Raw genomic sequence first — 23456 nt, 5'->3', positions numbered from 1 at the left:
AAAAGAACAGACAGAAGTTGGTGAAGACCACCCAGAGCTTCTGCCAGCCGTTGCTGTTCTTGAATTTCCGTAGGAGGTAACCTGAGAGCTGGTTCTGAAGACAGGACAGGACAGGACAGGACAGGACAGGACAGGACAGGACAGGACAGTCAGCAGTGTTGAAGAGCAGTGAACTAATTGTTAAATTAATTAATTTAACAACAATTTTGCAGTAGCTTGGTGGTAGTTGAACTAAATTCTAATCTAGGTGGTGTTTTCAGAAGTTGATTACTTTAAATCGGCATGTAGTGGTCTCGCTACCCACTGGAGTACAGAGCCTTCAGAAAGTATTCATACCCCTTGACTTATTTCACATTTTGTTCTGTTACACGGTTCTGTTCCAGCCTGAATTCAAAATGGATTAAATATATTTATTTTTCCTCACCAATCTACACACAATGCCCCATAATGACAAAGTGAAAACACGTTTTTAGACATTGTTGCACATTTATTGAAAATGAAATACAGAAATCTCATTTACATAAGTATTCACTCCCCTGAGTCAATACTTTGTAGAAGCACCTTTGGCAGCGATTACAGCTGTGAGTCTCCCTGGGTAAGTCTCTAAGAGCTTTCCACACCTGGATTGTGCAACATTTGCCCATTATTATTTAAAACATTCTTCAAGCTCTGTCAAATTGGTTGTTGATCATTGCTAGACAACCATTTTCAGGTCTTGCCATAGATTTTCAAGTAGATTTAAGTCAAAACTGTAACCAGGCCACTCAGGAACATTCACTGTCTTCTTGGTAAGCAACTCCAGTGTATATTTGGCCTTGTGTTTTAGGTTATTGTCCTGCTGAAAGGCGAATTCATCTCCCAGTGTCTGTTGGAAAGCAGACTGAACCAGGTTTTCCTCTAGGATTTTGCCTGTGCTTAGCTCCATTCCATTAATTTTTTTTATCCTGAAAAACGTCCTAGTCCTTAACGATTATAAGCATACCCATAACATGATGCAGCCACCACTATGTTTGAAAATATGGAGCGTGTTGCTCAGTAAAGTGTTGTATCGGATTTTCCCCAAACATAACACTTTGTATTCAGGACAAACAGTGAATTGTTTTGCAATATTTTTTGCAGTATTACTTTAGTGCCTTATTGCAAACAGGATGCATGTTTTGAAATATTGTTTTTCTGTACTGACTTCCTTCTTTTCACTCTGTCAATTAGGTTAGTATTGTGAAGTAACTATAATGTTGATCCATTCTCAGTTCTCAGCCATTAAAATGCTTTAAATGGTTTTAATTTGGCCTCATGGTGAAATCCCTAAACAGTTACCTTCCTCTCCTGCAACTGAGTTAGGAAGGACACCTGTATCTTTGTAGCGACTGGGTGTATTGATACACCATCCAAAGTGTAATTATACTGAACAACAATATTAACCAACATGCAACAATTTCAGAGATTTTACTGAGTTACAGTTCATATAAGGAAATCAGTCAATTGAAATAAATTCATTAGGCCCTAGGCTATGGATTTCACATGACTGGGAATACAGATATGCATCTGTTGGTCACAGATACCTCACAATGGTCCTCTGGATTTCGTCACGGTATTTCTGTGCATTCCAATTGCCATTGATAAAATGCAATTGTGTTCGTTGTCCGTAGCTTATGCCTGCCCATACCATAACCCCACCGCCACCATGGGGCACTCTGTTCACAACGTTGACATCAGCAAACTGCTCGCCCACACGACGCCATACATGTGGTCTGCGGTTGTGAGGCCGGTTGGACGTACTGCCAAGTTCTCTAAAACGACATTGGAGGCGGCTTATGGTAGAGAAATGAACATTCAATTATCTGGCAACAGTTCTGGAGGACATTCCTGCAGTGAGTATGCCAATTGCACACTCCAACCAAAAACTTGGAGACATCTGTGGCATTGTGTAGTGTGACAAAACTGCACATTTTAGAATGGCCTTTTATTGTCCCCAGCACAAGGTGCACCTGTTTAAATGAACATGCTGTTTAATCAGCGTCTTGATATGCCACACCTGTCAGGTGGATGGATTATCCTGGCAAAGGAGAAATGCTCACTAACAGGGATGTAAACACATTTGTTCACATTTGAGAGAAATCAGCTTTTTGTGCGTATGGAACACTTCTGGAATCTTTTATTTCAGCTCATGAAACATGGGACCAACACTTTACATGTTGCGTTTATATTTTTGTTAAGTACAATAACTTCACCATGCTCAAAGGGATATTCAATATCTGCTTATTTTTATTTTTACCCATCTACCAATAGGTGCCCTTCTTTGCGAGGCATTGGAAAACCTCCCTGGTCTTTGTGACTGAATCTGTGTTTGAAATGCACTGCTCGACTGATGGACCTTACAGATAATTGTATGTGTGGGCTACAGAGATGAGGTAGTCATTCAAAAATCATGTTAAACACTATTATTGCACACAGAATGAGTCCCTGGAACTTTTGTGACTGAAGCACATTTGTATTCCTGAACTTATTTAGTCTTGCCATAACAAAGGGGTTGAATACTTATCGACTCAAGACATTTCAGCTTCTCATTTTTAATTAATTTGCAAAAAATAATATAATTCCACTTTGACATTATGGGGTATTGTGTGTAGGCCAGTGACAAACAATCTCAATTTCATCCATTTTAAATTCAGGCTGTAACAACAAAATGTGTAAAAAGTCAAGGGGTGTGAATAATTTCTGACATTTCAGATTTTCATTTAATTTTTACCAAAGTAGTTTGGATATAGTGAACTACTTTTTAGTAACTTTAGTTAAGTAAACTATATTTTTCTTAGGGGTGTCTTTAGGTGTAGCTTAACTTCTTCCAGTGAGAAGTAACTGAAGCTTGGTAAAGTATATTTTCAGAGTAGCTCCCCCAACATTGCAGATCAGTAAACTGTATGTATCATTTGGCATCTCCCTGTGAAATTCTACTGTGGTTCTATCATCAGTTTGGTAATTAGTTATATCATGGTTCTCGTATAATGGCTGATTCTACAATGCTTCTAGTCTGGTACCTGGTTCTAGTATGGTACCTGGTTCTAGTCTGGTACCTGGTTCTAGTCTGGTACCTGGTTCTAGTCTGGTACATGCTTCTAGTCTGGTACATGCTTCTAGTCTGGTACATGCTTCTAGTCTGGTACATGCTTCTAGTCTGGTACCTGGTTCTAGTCTGGTTCTAGTCTGGTACATGGTTCTCCCATGGTTCTAGTCTGGTACCTGGTTATAGTATCGTTCTAGTCTGGTACCTGTTTCTACCATGGTTCTAGTCTGGTACCTGGTTCTAGTCTGGTACCTGGTTCTAGTCTGGTACCTGGTTCTAGTCTGGTACCTGGTTCTAGTCTGGTTCTAGTCTGGTACATGGTTCTAGTCTGGTACATGCTTCTAGTCTGGTACATGGTTCTAGTCTGGTACCTGGTTCTAGTCTGGTACCTGGTTCTAGTCTGGTACCTGGTTCTAGTCTGGTTCTAGTCTGGTACATGGTTCTAGTCTGGTACCTGGTTCTAGTCTGGTACATGGTTCTAGTCTGGTTCTAGTCTGGTACCTGGTTCTAGTCTGGTACATGGTTCTAGTCTGGTACATGGTTCTAGTCTGGTACATGGTTCTAGTCTGGTACCTGGTTCTAGTCTGGTACCTGGTTCTAGTCTGGTTCTAGTCTGGTACCTGGTTCTAGTCTGGTACATGGTTCTAGTCTGGTACATGGTTCTAGTCTGGTACATGGTTCTAGTCTGGTACATGGTTCTAGTCTGGTACATGGTTCTAGTCTGGTTCTAGTCTGGTACCTGGTTCTAGTCTGGTACATGCTTCTAGTCTGGTACCTGGTTCTAGTCTGGTACCTGGTTCTAGTCTGGTACCTGGTTCTAGTCTGGTACCTGGTTCTAGTCTGGTTCTAGTCTGGTACATGGTTCTAGTCTGGTACATGCTTCTAGTCTGGTACCTGGTTCTAGTCTGGTACCTGGTTCTAGTCTGGTACCTGGTTCTAGTCTGGTACCTGGTTCTAGTCTGGTTCTAGTCTGGTACATGGTTCTAGTCTGGTACCTGGTTCTAGTCTGGTACCTGGTTCTAGTCTGGTTCTAATCTGGTACCTGGTTCTAGTCTGGTACATGGTTCTAGTCTGGTACATGGTTCTAGTCTGGTACCTGGTTCTAGTCTGGTACCTGGTTCTAGTCTGGTTCTAGTCTGGTACCTGGTTCTAGTCTGGTACCTGGTTCTAGTCTGGTACATGGTTCTAGTCTGGTACATGGTTCTAGTCTGGTACATGGTTCTAGTCTGGTACATGGTTCTAGTCTGGTTCTAGTCTGGTACCTGGTTCTAGTCTGGTACCTGGTTCTAGTCTGGTACCTGGTTCTAGTCTGGTACCTGGTTCTAGTCTGGTTCTAGTCTGGTACCTGGTTCTAGTCTGGTTCTAGTCTGGTACCTGGTTCTAGTCTGGTACATGGTTCTAGTCTGGTACCTGGTTCTAGTCTGGTACCTGGTTCTAGTCTGGTACCTGGTTCTAGTCTGGTTCTAGTCTGGTACATGCTTCTAGTCTGGTACATGGTTCTAGTCTGGTACATGGTTCTAGTCTGGTACATGGTTCTAGTCTGGTACATGGTTCTAGTCTGGTACCTGGTTCTAGTCTGGTACCTGGTTCTAGTCTGGTTCTAGTCTGGTACATGGTTCTAGTCTGGTTCTAGTCTGGTACCTGGTTCTAGTCTGGTACCTGGTTCTAGTCTGGTACCTGGTTCTAGTCTGGTTCTAGTCTGGTACCTGGTTCTAGTCTGGTACCTGGTTCTAGTCTGGTTCTAGTCTGGTACATGGTTCTAGTCTGGTACCTGGTTCTAGTCTGGTACCTGGTTCTAGTCTGGTTCTAGTCTGGTACATGGTTCTAGTCTGGTACATGGTTCTAGTCTGGTTCTAGTCTGGTACATGGTTCTAGTCTGGTACATGCTTCTAGTCTGGTACCTGGTTCTAGTCTGGTTCTAGTCTGGTACCTGGTTCTAGTCTGGTACATGGTTCTAGTCTGGTTCTGGTATGGTTCTAGTCTGGTACCTGGTTCTACCATGGTTCTAGTCTGGTACCTGGTTCTAGTCTGGTACCTGGTTCTACCCTGGTTCTGGTATGGTTCTAGTCTGGTATCTGGTTCAACCATTGTTCTAGTCTGGTACCTGGTTCTAGCTTGGTTCTAGTCTGGTACCTGTTTCTACCATGGTTCTAGACTGGTACCTGATTCTACCATGGTTATAGTCTGGTACCTGGTTCTACCATGGTTCTAGTCTGGTACCTGGTTCTAGTCTGGTTCTAGTCTGGTACCTGGTTCTACCATGGTTCTAGTCTGGTACCTGGTTCTACCATGGTTCTAGTCTGGTACCTGGTTCTAGTCTGGTTCTAGTCTGGTACATGGTTCTCCCATGGTTCTAGTCTGGTACCTGGTTATAGTATCGTTCTAGTCTGGTACCTGTTTCTACCATGGTTCTAGTCTGGTACCTGGTTCTAGTCTGGTACCTGGTTCTAGTCTGGTACCTGGTTCTAGTCTGGTACCTGGTTCTAGTCTGGTACCTGGTTCTAGTCTGGTTCTAGTCTGGTACATGGTTCTAGTCTGGTACATGCTTCTAGTCTGGTACATGGTTCTAGTCTGGTACCTGGTTCTAGTCTGGTACCTGGTTCTAGTCTGGTACCTGGTTCTAGTCTGGTTCTAGTCTGGTACATGGTTCTAGTCTGGTACCTGGTTCTAGTCTGGTACCTGGTTCTAGTCTGGTTCTAGTCTGGTACCTGGTTCTAGTCTGGTACATGGTTCTAGTCTGGTACATGGTTCTAGTCTGGTACATGGTTCTAGTCTGGTACCTGGTTCTAGTCTGGTACCTGGTTCTAGTCTGGTTCTAGTCTGGTACCTGGTTCTAGTCTGGTACATGGTTCTAGTCTGGTACATGGTTCTAGTCTGGTACATGGTTCTAGTCTGGTACATGGTTCTAGTCTGGTTCTAGTCTGGTACCTGGTTCTAGTCTGGTACATGCTTCTAGTCTGGTACCTGGTTCTAGTCTGGTACCTGGTTCTAGTCTGGTACCTGGTTCTAGTCTGGTACCTGGTTCTAGTCTGGTTCTAGTCTGGTACATGGTTCTAGTCTGGTACATGCTTCTAGTCTGGTACCTGGTTCTAGTCTGGTACCTGGTTCTAGTCTGGTACCTGGTTCTAGTCTGGTACCTGGTTCTAGTCTGGTACCTGGTTCTAGTCTGGTTCTAGTCTGGTACATGGTTCTAGTCTGGTACCTGGTTCTAGTCTGGTACCTGGTTCTAGTCTGGTTCTAATCTGGTACCTGGTTCTAGTCTGGTACATGGTTCTAGTCTGGTACATGGTTCTAGTCTGGTACATGGTTCTAGTCTGGTACCTGGTTCTAGTCTGGTACCTGGTTCTAGTCTGGTTCTAGTCTGGTACCTGGTTCTAGTCTGGTACCTGGTTCTAGTCTGGTACATGGTTCTAGTCTGGTACATGGTTCTAGTCTGGTACATGGTTCTAGTCTGGTTCTAGTCTGGTACCTGGTTCTAGTCTGGTACCTGGTTCTAGTCTGGTACCTGGTTCTAGTCTGGTACCTGGTTCTAGTCTGGTTCTAGTCTGGTACCTGGTTCTAGTCTGGTTCTAGTCTGGTACCTGGTTCTAGTCTGGTACATGGTTCTAGTCTGGTACCTGGTTCTAGTCTGGTACCTGGTTCTAGTCTGGTACCTGGTTCTAGTCTGGTTCTAGTCTGGTACCTGGTTCTAGTCTGGTACATGCTTCTAGTCTGGTACATGGTTCTAGTCTGGTACATGGTTCTAGTCTGGTACATGGTTCTAGTCTGGTACATGGTTCTAGTCTGGTACATGGTTCTAGTCTGGTACCTGGTTCTAGTCTGGTACCTGGTTCTAGTCTGGTACCTGGTTCTAGTCTGGTTCTAGTCTGGTACATGGTTCTAGTCTGGTTCTAGTCTGGTACCTGGTTCTAGTCTGGTACCTGGTTCTAGTCTGGTTCTAGTCTGGTACCTGGTTCTAGTCTGGTACCTGGTTCTAGTCTGGTTCTAGTCTGGTACATGGTTCTAGTCTGGTACCTGGTTCTAGTCTGGTACCTGGTTCTAGTCTGGTTCTAGTCTGGTACATGGTTCTAGTCTGGTACATGGTTCTAGTCTGGTTCTAGTCTGGTACATGGTTCTAGTCTGGTACATGCTTCTAGTCTGGTACCTGGTTCTAGTCTGGTTCTAGTCTGGTACCTGGTTCTAGTCTGGTACATGGTTCTAGTCTGGTTCTGGTATGGTTCTAGTCTGGTATCTGGTTCTAGTCTGGTACCTGGTTCTACCATGGTTCTAGTCTGGTACCTGGTTCTAGTCTGGTACCTGGTTCTACCCTGGTTCTGGTATGGTTCTAGTCTGGTATCTGGTTCAACCATTGTTCTAGTCTGGTACCTGGTTCTAGCTTGGTTCTAGTCTGGTACCTGTTTCTACCATGGTTCTAGACTGGTACCTGATTCTACCATGGTTATAGTCTGGTACCTGGTTCTACCATGGTTCTAGTCTGGTACCTGGTTCTAGTCTGGTTCTAGTCTGGTACCTGGTTCTACCATGGTTCTAGTCTGGTACCTGGTTCTAGTCTGGTTCTAGTCTGGTACCTGGTTCTACCATGGTTCTAGTCTGGTACCTGGTTCTACCATGGTTCTAGTCTGGTACCTGGTTCTACCATGGTTCTAGTCTGGTACCTGGTTCTACCATGGTTCTAGTCTGGTACCTGGTTCAACCATGGTTCTAGTCTGGTACCTGGTTCAACCATGGTTCTGGTCTGGTAAATGGTTCTACCATTGATATAGTCTGGTACCTGTTTCTAGTATGGTTCTAGTCTGGTACCTGGTTCTACCATGGTTCTAGTCTGGTACCAGGTTCTACAGTCTGGAACCTGGTTCTGCTAGTGTGGTACCTGGTTCATCCGCAGATAATCAGTGAGCGAGAGATTCTGGTTGCGGTACCAGCAGACGTGTGTGATGGTGTTGGGTCTCTGGCCCTGACCCAGCAGGTAACGAGGAGGGAGCTCTGGAGACACGGCTGGGGAACAGAACACTGGGGGGGGTGGGGGGGGGACAGAGAGAGAGAAGGACAGAGAAGGACAGAGGGAGAGAGACAGAGAAGGACAGAGAGAGAGAGAGAGAGAGAGAGAGAGAGAGAGAGAGAGAGAGAGAGAGAGAGAACAGAGAGAGAACAGAGAGAGAACAGAGAGAGAACAGAGAGAGAGAACAGAGAGGACAGAGAGAGAGAGGACAGAGAGAGAGAGGACACAGAGAGAGAGAGAGAGAGAGAGAGAGAGAGAGACACAGAGAGAGAGAGAACAGAGAGAGAGAGAGAGAAAGACAGAGAGAGAGAGATAGAAGGACAGAGAGAGAGAGAGAGAAGGACAGAGAGAGAGAGAGAAGGACAGAGAGAGAGAACAGAGAGAGAGAGAGAGGACAGAGAGAGAGAGAGAGAGAGGACAGAGAGAGAGAGAGAGGACAGAGAGAGAGAGAGAGAGGACAGAGAGAGAGAGAGAGAGGACAGAGAGAGAGAGAGAAAGGACAGAGAGAGAGAAAGGACAGAGAGAGAGAGAGGACAGAGAGAGAGAGAGAGAGGACAGAGAGAGGGGCAGAAAGCAAAAAGGACAGAAAAAGAAAGAGGTGTGGATAAAGGAGGAAAGTAAAATAGGATGAGTTGGCAGCTTACATTCAGTGACAGAAACAGAATGGGGAGAAAGAGAAGTTAGATTAGAAAGTCCTTCAGCCAGGGCTGTGGAGGGGAGGAGTTAGTTAACAACAGAAGAAGACTGCCATAGATAAAAAAACGCTTCTGATTGGAGTGTTTCCACCAAGACAAGACAGCAGTGCAAGGAAGTGAAGAAACAGTGAGACACTGAAATGAAAAAGATGGTCGGAGGACAGAAGATTAACCATGGGAGAGAGAGTGGAACAGGGAGGTGAGGAGAATGACGATGGGGTGAGGAGAGGGTGAGGAGATGAGGACGGGGCCGTGTATCCACCGCTCTGTGTGCCCAATGAACGCTTCCCCAATACTGCAGCTCTGTCTGACAGCTGACCAACAACGCTGAAGGATGCGTTTTTAAAAACAGTGCCGACATTTTTTTTTTTTTTTAAACAGAGAAGGGCGACATTGTACGAGTTCCAACCCATCTTTGCTATATAGGGACTTTTATCGTGTTTATGTTAACTATTTCTATACAGAAAGTTCATTCTATTACCACATATGACCGCCAAGCACTTCTGGACATCAGATCGTCAGTTACTAACCTCGATTTCAACTTGAAATACGACTTGAACTGTGTTTTTTCATAAATAACAACTGGTGTGCTGCTTCAAGTGTGACGGAAATCTTGAGCTAGAATACCTCATGGTAAACTGCAGACCCTTTTATCTACCAAGAGAGTTCTCATCTGTAATTATCACGGCAGTCTACATCCCGCCCCAAACCAACACCACTCAACGAACTGTATGGGGCCATAAACAAACAAGAACCCGCTCACCCAGAGGCAGCATTTCTTGTGGGTGGAGACTAACTCTTGAGAGACTTAAAACTGTCCTAGCTCACTTCTACCAACACGTCTCCTGCGCCAATAGGGGCGCAAAAACTCTAGACCACTTTTATTCTACCCACAGAAATGCATGCAAGGCTCTCCCTCGTCCTCCCTTCGGCAAATCTGACCATGACTCCATTGTCTTAGGTCTCTCTTTATGTAGTGTTGTGGTGTCTCTTGTCGTGGTGTGTTTTGTCTGAAAACATTACTTTTTTTATCCCAGCCCCCGTCCCTGCAGGAGGCCTTTTGCCTCTTGGTAGGCCGTCATTGTAAATAAGAATTTGTCCTTAACTGACTTGCCTAGTTAAATAAAGGTTAAATAAATAAAAAAATCGAATAAAACTCCTGCTTCCTGTTTACAAACAAAAGCTCAAAAAGGAAGTACCAGTGATGTGCTCAATACGGAAGTGGTCGGATGAAGCAGAAGCGAGGCTATAGGACTGTTTTGCTGGTACAGACTGGGATGTGTTCCGGGATTGATCCGATAACATTGAGTTTACCCCATCAGTCACAGGCTTCATCAATAAGTGCATAGACGGTGTCGTCCCCACAGTGACTACAAGAACGTATCCAAACCAAAAACCATGGATTACAGGCAAACATCCACGCTGGTCTAAAGGCTAGAGCAACCGCTTACAAGGAACGGGACACGTACGCTTTAAAAGAAAGCCCGCTATGACATCGAACATGCCAAAGGACAATATAGGAGGAAAGTGTCATCCCATTACGCCGGCACCAACGCTCTATATACTGGTACTTCCTGTGTATAGCTCCACATTGATCTGGTACTGGTACTTCCTGTATATAGCTCCACATTGATCTGGTACTGGTACTCCCTGTATATAGCTCCACATTGATCTGGTACTGGTACTCCCTGTATATAGCTCCACATTGATCTGGTACTGGTACTCCCTGTATATAGCTCCACATTGATCTGGTACTGGTACTTCCTGTATATAGCTCCACATTGATCTGGTACTGGTACTCCCTGTATATAGCTCGACATTGATCTGGTACTGGTACTCCCTGTATATAGCTCCACATTGATCTGGTACTGGTACTTCCTGTATATAGCTCCACATTGATCTGGTACTGGTACTTCCTGTATATAGCTCCACATTGATCTGGTACTGATACTTCCTGTATATAGCTCCACGTTGATCTGGTACTCCCTGTATATAGCTCCACATTGATCTGGTACTGGTACTTCCTGTATATAGCTCCACATTGATCTGGTACTGGTACTTCCTGTATATAGCTCCACATTGATCTGGTACTGGTACTTCCTGTATATAGCTCCACATTGATCTGGTACTGGTACTCCCTGTGTATAGCTCCACATTGATCTGGTACTGGTACTCCCTGTATATAGCTCCACATTGATCTGGTACTGGTACTCCCTGTATATAGCTCCACATTGATCTGGTACTGGTACTTCCTGTATATAGCTCCACATTGATCTGGTACTGGTACTTCCTGTGTATAGCTCCATTCTTGTGTATTTTATTTTATTCCTTGTGTTACTATTATAATTGTTAATTTTTTTACTCTGCAAGCGTTTCACGATTAAGTCTACACCAGTTGTATTCGGAACATGTGACAAATACAATTTGATTTGATTTATACAGTTGAAGTCGGAAGTTTACGTACACTTAGGTTGGAGTCATTAAAACTCGTTTTTCAACCACTCCACACATTTCTTGTTAACAAACTATAGTTTTGGCAAGTTGGTTAGGACATCTACTTTGTGCATGACACAAGTAATCTTTCCAACAATTGTTTACAGACAGATTATTTCACTTATAATTCACTGTATCACAATTCCAGTGGGTCAGAAGTTTACATACACTAAGTTGACTGTGCCTTTAAACAGCTTGGAAAATTCCAGAAAATGATGTCATGGCTTTAGAAGCTTCTGATAGGCTAATTGACATCATTTGAGTCAATTGGAGGTGTACCTGTGGATGTATTTCAAGGCCTACCTTCAAACTCAGTGCCTCTTTGCTTGACATCATGGGAAAATCAAATGAAATCAGCCAAGACCTCAGAAAAAGAACTGTAGACCTCCACAAGTCTGGTTCATCCTTGGGAGCAATTTCCAAACGCCTGAAGGTACCACATTCATCTGTACAAACAATAGTACGCAAGTATAAACACCATGGGACCACGCAGCCGTCATACCGCTCAGGAAGGAGACGCGTTCTGTCTCCTAGAGATGAACGTACTTTGGTGAAAGGCCGCTCAGCAAGGAAGAAGCCACTGCTCCAAAACCACCATAAAAAAGCCAGACTACGGTTTGCAACTGCACATGGGGACAAAGATCGTACTTTCTGGAGAAATGTCCTCTGGTCTGATGAAACAAAAATAGAACTGTTTGGCCATAATGACCATCATTATGTTTGGAGGAAAAAGGGGGTCGCTTGCAAGCCGAAGAACACCATCCCAACCGTGAAGCACAGGGGTGGCAGCATCATGCTGTGGGGGTACTTTGCTGCAGGAGGGACTGATGCACTTCACAAAATAGATGGCATCATGAGGAAGGAAAATTAGGTGGATATATTGAAGCAACATCAAGAAATCAGTCAGGAAGTTAAAGCTTGGTCGCAAATGGGTCTTCCAAATGGACAATGACCCCAAGCATACTTCCAAAGTTGTGGCAAAATAGCTTAAGGACAACAAAGTCAAGGTATTGGAGTGGCCATCACAAAGCCCTGACCTCAATCCTATTTGTGGCAGAACTGAAAAAGTGTGTGCGAGCAAGGAGGCCTACAAACCTGACTCAGTTACACCAGCTCTGTCAGGAGAAAAGGGCCAAAATTCACCCAACTTATTGTGGGAAGCTTGTGGAAGGTTACCCGAAACGTTTGACCCAAGTTAAACAATTTAAAGGCAATGCTACCAAATACTAATTGAGTGTATGTAAACTTCTGACCCACTGGGAATGTGATGAAATAAATAAAAGCTGAAATAAATCATTCTCTCTACTATTATTCTGACATTTCACATTCTTAAAATAAAGTGGTGATCCTAACTGACCTAAGACAGGTAATGTTTACTAGGATTAAAGGTCAGGAATTGTGAAAAACTGAGTTTAAATGTATTTGGCGAAGGTGTACGTAAACTTCTGACTTCAACGGTCTGTGCTGCTAGACAATAACCTAAAGGTCGCTAAGTCGAATCGCAGACAAGGTGAAAAATATGCCCATGTGCCCTTTAGCAAGGCATTTAACCATAATTGCCCCAGGGTCGCCGTTGATAATGGCTGACCCTGGCCGTGACCCCACTCTCCGAGGGTGGGATATGCAAAATAATAATATCAAATTCACACTTGTACATGTGTGAAATAGGACACATATAAGTGTGTGTGTGTGTGTGTGTGTGTGGGGGGCGAAGCGACAGAGACAACATATGACCATGGCTGCACGGGACAGGCCTCTCTGTGTTGTCTGTGGCTGACAGTGCGCATCCTGCATCGGACTATACAGTCATCAGCGAACCCACAAGCAGTGATGGAAGTCATCGGACGCGATGGACTAACTTAAGCAAACGTGTGTGCATCTGTCTCTCTGTCTGTGTGTGTGTCTCTGTGTGTGTGTGTGTGTGTGTGTGTGTCTCTCTGTCTGTGTGTGTGTCTCTCTGTCTGTGTGTGTGTCTCTCTGTCTGTGTGTGTGTCTCTCTGTGTGTGTGTGTGTGTGTGTGTCTGTCTCTCTGTCTCTGTCTGTGTGTGTGTCTCTGTGTGTGTGTGTGTGTGTGTGTGTCTCTCTGTCTGTGTGTGTGTCTCTCTGTGTGTGTGTGTGTCTCTGTGTGTGTCTCTGTGTGTGTGTGTGTGTGTGTCTGTCTGTCTGTGTGTGTGTCTCTCTGTGTGTGTGTGTCTGTCTGTCTGTCTGTGTCTCTCTGTGTGTGTGTGTGTGTGTCTGTCTCTCTGTCTGTGTGTGTGTCTCTGTGGGTGTGTGTGTGTGTGTCTCTGTGTGTGTGTGTGTGTGTGTGTGTGTGTGTGTGTGTGTGTGTGTGTGTGTGTGTGTGTGTCTCTCTGTGTGTGTGTGTCTGTCTGTCTGTCTGTGTCTCTCTGTGTGTGTGTGTGTGTGTCTGTCTCTCTGTCTGTGTGTGTGTCTCTGTGTGTGTGTGTGTGTGTCTCTGTGTGTGTGTGTGTGTGTGTGTGTGTGTCTGTCTCTACCTCCACAGCCAAGCTGTGGTCTGACATGGACACGCTGGTGTTGCGATGCCAGCAGACATGCATGGTGCTGTTGGCACGGTGATGGGTCTGCTTATCCAGAGAGTTACGGGACGACGACATGTCATCCTCTGACTCCTGCTCCAGAGAAACCTCATCCGACGACCCTGAGGAAGGAGGGATGGGGGGAGGGGTGCAGGGGTGGAGGGGTGGAGGGGCAGGGGTGGAGGGGTAGGGGTGGAGGGGCAGGGTGGAGGGGTAGAGGGGCAGGGGCGGAGGGGCAGGGGTGGAGGGGCAGGGGTAGAGGGGCAGGGTGGAGGGGTAGAGGGGCAGGGGTGGAGGGGCAGGGGTGGAGGGGCAGGGGTGGAGGGGCAGGGGTGGAGGGGCAGGGGTGGAGGGGCAGGGGTGGAGGGGCAGGGGTGGAGGGGTAGACGGGCAGGGGTGGAGGGGCAGGGTGGAGGGGCAGGGTGGAGGGCCAGGGTGGAGGGCCAGGGTGGAGGGCCAGGGTGGAGGGGCAGGGTGGAGGGGCAGGGTGGAGGGGCAGGGTGGAGGGGCAGGGTGGAGGGGCAGGGTGGAGGGGCAGGGTGGAGGGGCAGGGTGGAGGGGCAGGGTAGAGGGGCAGGGTGGAGGGGCAGGGTGGAGGGGTAGAGGGGCAGGGTGGAGGAGTAGAGGGGCAGGGGTGGAGGGGCGGAGGGGCAGGGGCGGAGGGGCAGGGGTGGAGGGGCAGAGGGGCGGAGGGGCAGGGGCGGAGGGGCAGGGTGGAGGGGCAGGGTGGAGGGGCAGGGTGGAGGGGCAGGGTGGAGGGGCAGGGTGGAGGGGCAGGGTGGAGAGTTGAGGGGCAGGGTGGAGAGTGGAGGGGCAGGGTGGAGAGTGGAGGGGCAGGGGGGAGGGGCAGGGGGGAGGGGCAGGGGGGAGGACGGGCGGCGTTAGCTACATCTAAAAGGGAGGGGTACAGTACATTTGTACAAAGTCCACCCAATAGGAGTCTGGCTCCAACAGTCCATGGGTACACCAGAATATCCACTGACACACATAAGCATACTCCACACATACAGTGGGGAGAACAAATATTTGATACACTGCCGATTTTGCAGGTTTTCCTACTTACAAAGCATGTAGAGGTCTGTAATTTTCCAGAAAATCACATTGTATGATTTTTAAGTAATTAATTTGGATTTTATTGCATGACATAAGTATTTGATCACCTACAAACCAGTAAGAATTCCGGCTCTCACAGACCTGTTAGTTTTTCCTTTAAGAAGCCCTCCTGTTCTCCACTCATTATCTGTATTAACTGCACCTGTTTGAACTAGTTACCTGTAAAAAAGACACTTGTCCACACACTCAATCAAACAGACTCCAACCTCTCCACAATGGCCAAGACCAGAGAGCTGTGTAAGGACATCAAGGATAAAATTGTAGACCTGCACAAGGCTGGGATGGGCTACAGGACAATAGGCAAGCAGCTTGGTGAGAAGGCAACAACTGTTGGCGCAATTATTAGAAAATGGAAGAAGTTCAAGATGACGGTCAATCACCCTCGGTCTGGGGCTCCATGCAAGATCTCACCTCGTGGGGCATCAATGATCATGAGGAAGGTGAGGGATCAGCCCAGAACTACACGGCAGGACCTGGTCAATGACCTGAAGAGAGCTGGGACCACAGTCTCAAAGAAAACCATTAGTAACACACTACGCCGTCATGGATTAAAATCCTGCAGCGCACACAAGGTCCCCCTGCTCAAGCCAGCGCATGTCCAGGCCCGTCTGAAGTTTGCCAATGACCATCTGGATGATCCAGAGGAGGAATGGGAGAAGGTCATGTGGTCCGATGAGACAAAAATATAGCTTTTTGGTCTGAACTCCACTCGCTGTGTTTGGAGGAAGAAGAAGGATGAGTACAACCCCAAGAACACCATCCCAACCGTGAAGCATGGAGGTGGAAACATCATTCTTTGAGGATGCTTTTCTGCAAAGGGGACAGGACGACTGCACCGTATTGAGGGGAGGATGGATGGGGCCATGTATCACGAGATCTTGGCCAACAACCTCCTTCCCTCAGTAAGAGCATTGAAGATGGGTCGTGGCTGGGTCTTCCAGCATGACAATGACCCGAAACACACAGCCAGGGCAACTAAGGAGTGGCTCCGTAAGAAGCATTTCAAGGTCCTGGAGTGGCCTAGCCAGTCTCCAGACCTGAACCCAATAGAAAATCTTTGGAGGGAGCTGAAAGTCCGTATTGCCCAGCGACAGCCCCGAAACCTGAAGGATCTGTATGGAGGAGTGGGCCAAAATCCCTGCTGCAGTGTGTGCAAACCTGGTCAAGACCTACAGGAAATGTATGATCTCTGTAATTGCAAACAAAGGTTTCTGTACCAAATATTAAGTTCTGCTTTTCTGATGTATCAAATACTTATGTCACGCAATAAAATGCAAATTAATTACTTAGAAATCATACAATGTGATTTTCTGGATGTGATTTACATGCTTTGTAAGTAGGAAAACCTGCAAAATCGGCAGTGTATCAAATACTTGTTCTCCCCACTATATGGTGGATTCAAACCCAGCTCACGAGGCTAGTAGGTTAAACAACATCCAGCTCACGAGGCTAGTAGGTTACACAACATCCAGCTCACGAGGCTAGTAGGTTAAACAACATCCAGCTCACGAGGCTAGTAGGTTAAACAACATCCAGCTCACGAGGCTAGTAGGTTACACAACATCCAGCTCACGAGGCTAGTAGGTTACACAACATCCAGCTCACGAGGCTAGTAGGTTACACAACATCCAGCTCACGAGGCTAGTAGGTTACACAACATCCAGCTCACGAGCCTAGTAGGTTACACAACATCCAGCTCACGAGGCTAGTAGGTTACACAACATCCAGCTCACGAGGCTAGTAGGTTAAACAACATCCAGCTCACGAGGCTAGTAGGTTAAACAACAAAAGGGGAAAAGACAGTATAAAAACATTATCACTATAAAACAACTTGCATGAAAAACAAAGCGGGATCTCATAGTGTAGGCTACATCTAGGTGCATGCATAAGTACTGTAGATCCTAACTATACACTATAGATAGAGGGGTAATCTATTACTTACTGTTGGAGCGATCACACAGCCCTGGGTCCAGGAAGAGGTCTGATTTCTCCTGAGACTTTTTGGCAATCTCTATCGCCATGTTGAGATCCTCTATCCACTTCCCCATCTCCACCTTCGAGCTACAATCACAAAAAGGGAGAATTTACAGATCAGCAGATGAAGTGAGCAAGGTGGGTTACGACTCAGGATTTGAACCGTGCCTGATTTCAAGTGAAACATAGGCACAACTCTGGCTCACTATTAAAAAATTAAGATTTAAAATGAGTCTTTAGATTAAAAGCATAACTTTTTACTTGATCTTTGACAGTTGTGTGACTACGTGAAACGCCTCTGTGTTTACCTGGCTGCCACCACAATGGTCCTCTGGACAGAGTAGATGGTGAAGCAGTGGGGGACGGACCACTCATTCTCACTCTCCTCCACCTAAAGGAAGAGACAGAGAGACCCAGTAAGATGGGGGATCAGCAAAGAAACGTTGGTCTTTGGCCCCTCCCACCAGCTCTAATGGGATTGGAGGAGAGCAGTTAGAGCTCTCCTGGGATTGGAGGAGAGCAGCAGGGGAAGGTGAGGCAAAACAGATCACAGGAAGGCCTGCCAAGAGCCTCTCGGTCTGGGGTGTCTACAGTGCATTCGGAAAGTTTTCAGACCCTCATGATTTTTTTCCACATTTTGTTACTTTATAGCCTTATTCTAAAATGGATTAAATTGTTTTTCCCCCCTCAATCTACACATAATACCCCATAATGACAAAGCAAAAACTTTTTTAGAAATGTTTGCAAATGTATTATATAAAAAAAATGTTTTATATATATATATATATATATATTATTTACATAAGTATTCAGACCCTTTACTCAGTACTTTGTTGAAGCACCTTTGGCAGCGATTACAGCCTTGAGTCTTCTTGGGTATGACGCTACAAGTTTAGCACACCTGTATTTGGGGAGATTCTCCCATTCTTCTCCGCAGATCCTCTCAAGCTATGTCAGGTTGGATGGGGAGCGTCGCTGCACAGCTATTTTCAGGTCTCTTCAGAGATGTTGGATCGGGTTCAAGTCCAGGCTGTCTGGGTCACTCAAGGACATTCAGAGACTTGTCCCAAAGCCACTTCTGCATTGCCTTGGCTGTGTGCTTAGGGTCATTGTCCTGTTGAAAGGTGAACCATCTCCCCAGTCTGAGGTCCTGAGCGCTCTGGAGCAGGTTTTCATCAAGGATCTCTCTGTACTTTGCTCCGTTCATCTTTCCCTCGATCCTGACTAGTCTCCCAGTCCCTGCCGCTGAAAAACATCCCCACAGCATGATGCTCCCACCACCATGCTTCACCGTAGGGATGGTGCCAGGTTTCCTCCAGACGTGACGCTTGGCATTCAGGCCAAAGAGTTCAATCTTGGTTTCATCAGACCAGAGAATCTAGTTTCTCATGGTCTGAGAGTCCTTTAGGTGCCTTTTGGCAAACTCCAAGCGGGCTGTCATGTGCCTTTTACTGAGGAGTGGCTTCCGTCTGGCCACTCTACCATAAAGGCCTGATTGGTGGAGTGCTGATGAGATGGTTGTCCTTCTGGAAGGTTCTCCCATCTCCACAGAGGAACTCTGGAGCTCTGTCAGAGTGCCCATCGGGTTCTTGGTCACCTCCCTGACCAAGGCCCTTCTCCCCCGATTGCTCAGTTTGGCTGGGCAGCCAGCTCTAGGAAGAGTCTTGGTGGTTCCAAACTTTTTCCATTTAAGAATGGAGGCCACTGTGCTCTTGGGGACCTTCAATGCTGCATACACATATCTGTGCCTCGACACAATCCTATCTCGGAGCTCTACGGACAATTCCTTCGACCTCATGGCTTGGTTTTTGCTCTGACATGCACACTGTCAACGGTGGGACCTTATATAGACAGGTGTGTACCTTTTCAAATCATGTCCAATCAATTGAATTGACCACAGATGGACTCCAATCAAGTTGTAGAAAGATCTAAAGGATGATCAATGGAAACAGGATGCACCGAAGCTCAATTTCGAGTCTCATAGCAAAGGGTCTGAATACTTAAATAAAAGGTATCTGTTTTTTATATTTAATATATTAGCCAAAATTTATAAAAACCTGTTTTCACTTTGGAATTGTGGAAAATGTCAAGGGGTCTGAATACTTTCCCGAATGCGCTGTACATCCGTCTGGTCTGAGGTATTCACATCTGGCACTCTAAACCAACACAGCTTCTTTCTCCCTTTTCCCATCCAATCACAGATGTCTCGTCAGAGCCCACATCCAAGCGTTGTATTGTCTACACAAGCACGGGAGAGGGAGCAGGGCTGCGTGTCCTAGCTGACAGAGCCCAGAGTACTCACCGGAGCATCCAAAACTATCAGCTGCGTCAGAAGTGAAGAAGCAGAGACGCAGGTTAGACCCAAGCAGGGACCTCGAGGTCGTCTCACTGACAAACGAACTTCACCCCAGCCAAACCCCCACCCTTAACCAAACTTCCAACACAACGCTATTCTTTATTATGGAATGCAATGGAAACACGTCTCCTTGACCTGGTCTAACGTTCCAACCCCCCCCCCCCCCCCCCCTCCCCTCCTTCTTTAGCAGTGACTTCTCTCCCTCAGTTTCCTGTCTGACTCTTGCTAAAAACACTCATCATTCAACAAGTGTTTGAGCCAGAAAACTGAACTATCGTGACAGCTGAGAGATGTTGATATAAAACCTTTCAGTAACTTGGGGCTCGATTCAATCCGTAGCGTGGAAGATCTGCGTTGTAGCGCGGTTGACATTTAAAGGTCATTTCCGATTGAGCCGACATATGCAGCGTTTTTACCGTGAATGCAGTCTCCGCGAACGCGGTAACATTGCCTTTAAATGTCGATCGCGCTAGAACGCAGATCTTCCGCACTACGGATTGAACGGAGCCCTCGTTCTCCTTGACAGTACAGAGTAGCCCATGCAGGGTGATGTTTTCTGAAATGTCCCTTTTGTCACCATGGGACGACTTGCTGAATCAAATAGTTGCACATATACATGAGTAGTAATTTTGTGAAAGTTACTAGAATTTTGCAACCCTAGTAAACATTAAACCGTAATTCCCCATTATGAAGAGGAGTCTTTTATTAGGAGCAGTTGCCACGGCTACGTCAGGTTACCGCAGCTACGTCAGGTTACCGCAGCTACGTCAGGTTACCGCAGCTACGTCAGGTTACCGCGGCTACGTCAGGTTACCGCGGCTACGTCAGGTTACCGCGGCTACGTCAGGTTACCGCGGCTACGTCAGGTTACCGCGGCTAGGTCAGGTTACCACGGCTAGGTCAGGTTACCACAGCTAGGTCAGGTTGTTACCGCTAGGTCAGAGCCAGATTAACCACAAAGAGGTCACGGCTAACAGGGTAAAGGTCAGGGGTCAACACAGGGCAGGCAGCTTATACTCACGATCATGCCGTGCAGAGGCAGCTGCCCATGGACCTTGAACTGGTTGGTGGCTGTCACTCCTTTACTGGTGTATAGCAGCTGGTCAGAGAACTGAGAGGGAAGACAGTATATAGACCATGAGATACACCAGAAAAACAAACCGTTGTCATTCTAATTAGGGTTGTCATGACACCAGTAACCTAATGTAGCAGGCATAACATAAACACCTGAAACTAGATTCCATACAAAAACTGTTGGGGGGAGGTTCTCTTCTGCACCCTTCAACCAATCCAGTAAATGTGGAGGAGGAGTTGACATGGAGTGTCGCCTTGGCCGTGTTCGAGAGCGTCAAATCCATGATGCATTGTGGGTAAATGGTGACTGACTGATCTACAAATAATAAAATGGAGTCATTATTTTTGATAAAAGGTGATTTGTAGATCAGTCAGTCGGCAGTCGCCTGCACCGTCGGCTGTAATGTCGAACAAGCCCCTTGTTAAACGTCCAGAAACATCAGAAGTCATCCAGTTGTTGTGGACTCGGCAGAGGTTACGATACCAGTATGGCGATAACGCGATACCTGATTTTCCGCGGCAGAAAAGAAAAGCAGACTAAAAACTCTGGTCCTTATAAATGGGACTCTGGGCGTCACCATAAGGCCGTTTTCCTCAAGAAATGTTTCCTTTCCTTTCTTACCTCCTAGTATGGCGATACCGGTACCGTGACAACACTAATCCTAATAGTCTATACTGAGGGATCACCAACTGGCATGAAACATTACATATCTGAAAACTGAGAGGAAAGATACACATCAATATATTTAACCTTTATTTGTACAGGTTTGTCTCATTGAGATACCTCTACTGGTGTAGAACAGTGTAGATGAAGTCTCTCTGGATAAGAGCCTGCTAAATGACTAATGTAAATAATACAGGAGACAATCAGAGAGGAGATTCATCTCTCGTTGTCTGAACGATACTGATCGTTTTCTCAGCTTGTATAAAGATAGAAATCCAAAACGAAGGGATTGTTGAAACGGAAACACCATTACTCACCAGGAAAAACATCCTTTGCTGCAGCCCTTTTTTGGTCAGCTTGTAAAGACAGCCCTCTCGAATGAACTCCTGAGAACCAGAAAAGTAGCATTAGATATTGTTATTTTCCTACATCTACTGAATACTAGACTCACCCTGACCACATCTCAGTTATACTTTATTTGTGAGTGCTGGCCATCTTCTTCACAACAGTCAGATTACTCTAATCGCTACAGCACCCAAACACTCATTCATGCTACAGAACTTAGTAAGAGTTTGATTTAGTCAAGTCACTAAGTGTTCAAGTCTATCTCCTGGACCTGGTGCCCAGTCTCCCTCTAGGAGGTTCTAGACTCACCCTACCGGGTGCAGTGAGGTTCTAGACTCACCCTGCCGGGTGCAGTGAGGTTCTCGATGCCAATCAGGTCTCTCTGGAGCTCAGACAGCTTCTGGAAGTTCTCCAGGCGGATCAAACTACTCTGGAGCTGAGTGGTCATTTCTGCCACCTCCTTCAGGGCCTCTGTAGACAGGGAAGGGGAGAGGGGTATATACAGGAGGATTAAGGATCCATACAGGAGGGTTCAGGATCGCTCTAAGGGACGTCCCACCCATCAGCCCCGTAGCATTCTCACCTCTGCAGTTGTTGTGGTCGGCGTGGTCTGGGGCGTAGTGTTTACACAGTCTCTCCAGGATCAGTTTGTAGTGCATGAGGCGTTGGATGGGCTTCAGGAGGAACGTGTTCAGAGGCAGGTAACACACCTTCTGAAGCTCAAACTCCTTATAGACCGTCTCCAGCTTCTTCAGACGCTTGGTGGCCTTCTCCAGCTCGGTCAGCACCTCGTCGTGTTTCTGCAGGTAGCTGGTGAACTCCTGAGGAGAGAACTACAAGCTCAAGCCGGGATCCCTTTATAAAACACAGTAATGGTCTGAGTCGTGTGGACACCGCGTTAAAAAAAAATCACTTCCATCCCCCTTTTCCAACTTAATGCAAAACAGACGCAGTACTAAGCTTACGCATGACAGTGGAATTAAGACGGTTTACCCCGGTCACACAGCCCCTCATCTGACTATAAGCGTGTAGTAGTAACCTGTCCGGTCTCACCTTGAGAGTACACATGTTCCTCAGCATGACGTCTCCAATCCGCTGGTAGTCTCCCTTCACATGAGCATTAGAGCGCCCCTCCCTGGTGACACAACCAAAATACTTCTGACTACATACTGTAGCTTTGACAGTAAAAAAGACCGCAGTAAAAAAAAAAAAGTCTCAATTTTTTAAAATTAAATTCAAATAAATAGGATTGAGGCCGTCCTCTTCTCTTTGACAGTAAGGCTCAGAACATAGATCTTCTCATGTGATAAGATTACCGCAGCATTAGGTGTAATGTTTTGAATATGTAGATTACCACAGCATTAGTGTAATGTTTTGAATATGTAGATTACCACAGCATTAGTGTAATGTTTTGAATATGTAGATTACCACAGCATTAGTGTAATGTTTTGAATATGTAGATTACCGCAGCATTAGGTGTAATGTTTTGAATATGTAGATTACCGCAGCATTAGTGTAATGTTTTGAATATGTAGATTACCACAGCATTAGTGTAATGTTTTGAATATGTAGATTACCACAGCATTAGGTGTAATGTTTTGAATATGTAGATTACCGCAGCATTAGTGTAATGTTTTGTATATGTAGACAAAATGTGAGGAGAGCAGCACTGACCATAAAGCTAGTCTCTGGTCTATCTCCTTGAGGAATCCCCGGTGGAACTCGTAAATGGGGTCGATGTTGGAGAACAGCAGAGTCATCAGACCCTCTGGCATAGCATTCTCTTTGATCACAGCACTGCGGAACCACTGACGGGAGAGAGAGAGAGAGAAAAGGGGCCACACAGATTTTAGCACTAGAACACAAAGCCTGGTCCCAGACCAGTTTGTGCTGTGTTGCCTATTCTTACAATTAAATGTTTTACATTTTAGTCATTTAGCAGACGCTCTTATCCAGAGCGACTTACAGTTAGTGAGTGCATACATTATTTTGGGAATTGAACCCACAACCCTGGCGTTGCAAACGCCATGCTCTACCAACTGAGCTACATCCCCGCCGGCCATTCCCTCCCCTACCCTGGACGACGCTGGGCCAATTGTGCGCCGCCCCATGGGTCTCCCGGTCGCGGCCGGCTACGACAGA

General features: G+C 46.1%; 1 protein-coding gene and 1 long non-coding RNA gene across 4 annotated transcripts in view; both read right to left on the bottom strand.

Annotated features, from left to right (window-relative positions):
• The window catches only part of LOC311120046 (FERM, ARHGEF and pleckstrin domain-containing protein 2-like), an 83835-nt gene that overhangs the window by 4714 nt on the left and 55665 nt on the right, over positions 1–23456 (bottom strand). Inside the window, exons 16-25 of the mRNA XM_084194675.1 lie at positions 22989–23122; positions 22368–22449; positions 21898–22135; positions 21655–21785; positions 21287–21355; positions 20253–20342; positions 17184–17266; positions 16844–16962; positions 13747–13910; positions 1–94 (exon numbers count right to left, since the gene is read on the bottom strand). The exon at positions 1–94 is cut by the window's left edge and continues 14 nt beyond it. Of these exons, the coding sequence (XP_084050801.1) occupies positions 1–94; positions 13747–13910; positions 16844–16962; positions 17184–17266; positions 20253–20342; positions 21287–21355; positions 21655–21785; positions 21898–22135; positions 22368–22449; positions 22989–23122 (1204 nt within the window). The remainder of the gene's footprint in view (positions 95–13746; positions 13911–16843; positions 16963–17183; positions 17267–20252; positions 20343–21286; positions 21356–21654; positions 21786–21897; positions 22136–22367; positions 22450–22988; positions 23123–23456) is intronic.
• Positions 154–7907, bottom strand: LOC311120047. Of its 3 annotated transcripts, none has more exons than XR_014612065.1 (4): positions 4724–7907; positions 3775–4647; positions 3519–3684; positions 154–3482 (listed from the first exon to the last, which is right to left on the bottom strand). It is a non-coding gene; the product is annotated as an uncharacterized lncRNA (long non-coding RNA). The 3 variants fall into 3 exon arrangements; XR_014612066.1 differs by having other exon boundaries at positions 3519–4647; positions 4724–5891; positions 5964–7907; XR_014612064.1 differs by having other exon boundaries at positions 3519–4647.

Source organism: Coregonus lavaretus, assembly GCF_964263955.1.
Source record: "Coregonus lavaretus genome assembly, contig: HAP1_SCAFFOLD_784, whole genome shotgun sequence".
NCBI lineage: Eukaryota > Metazoa > Chordata > Actinopteri > Salmoniformes > Salmonidae > Coregonus > Coregonus lavaretus.
This window is presented reverse-complemented; position numbering and strand designations above follow the sequence as displayed.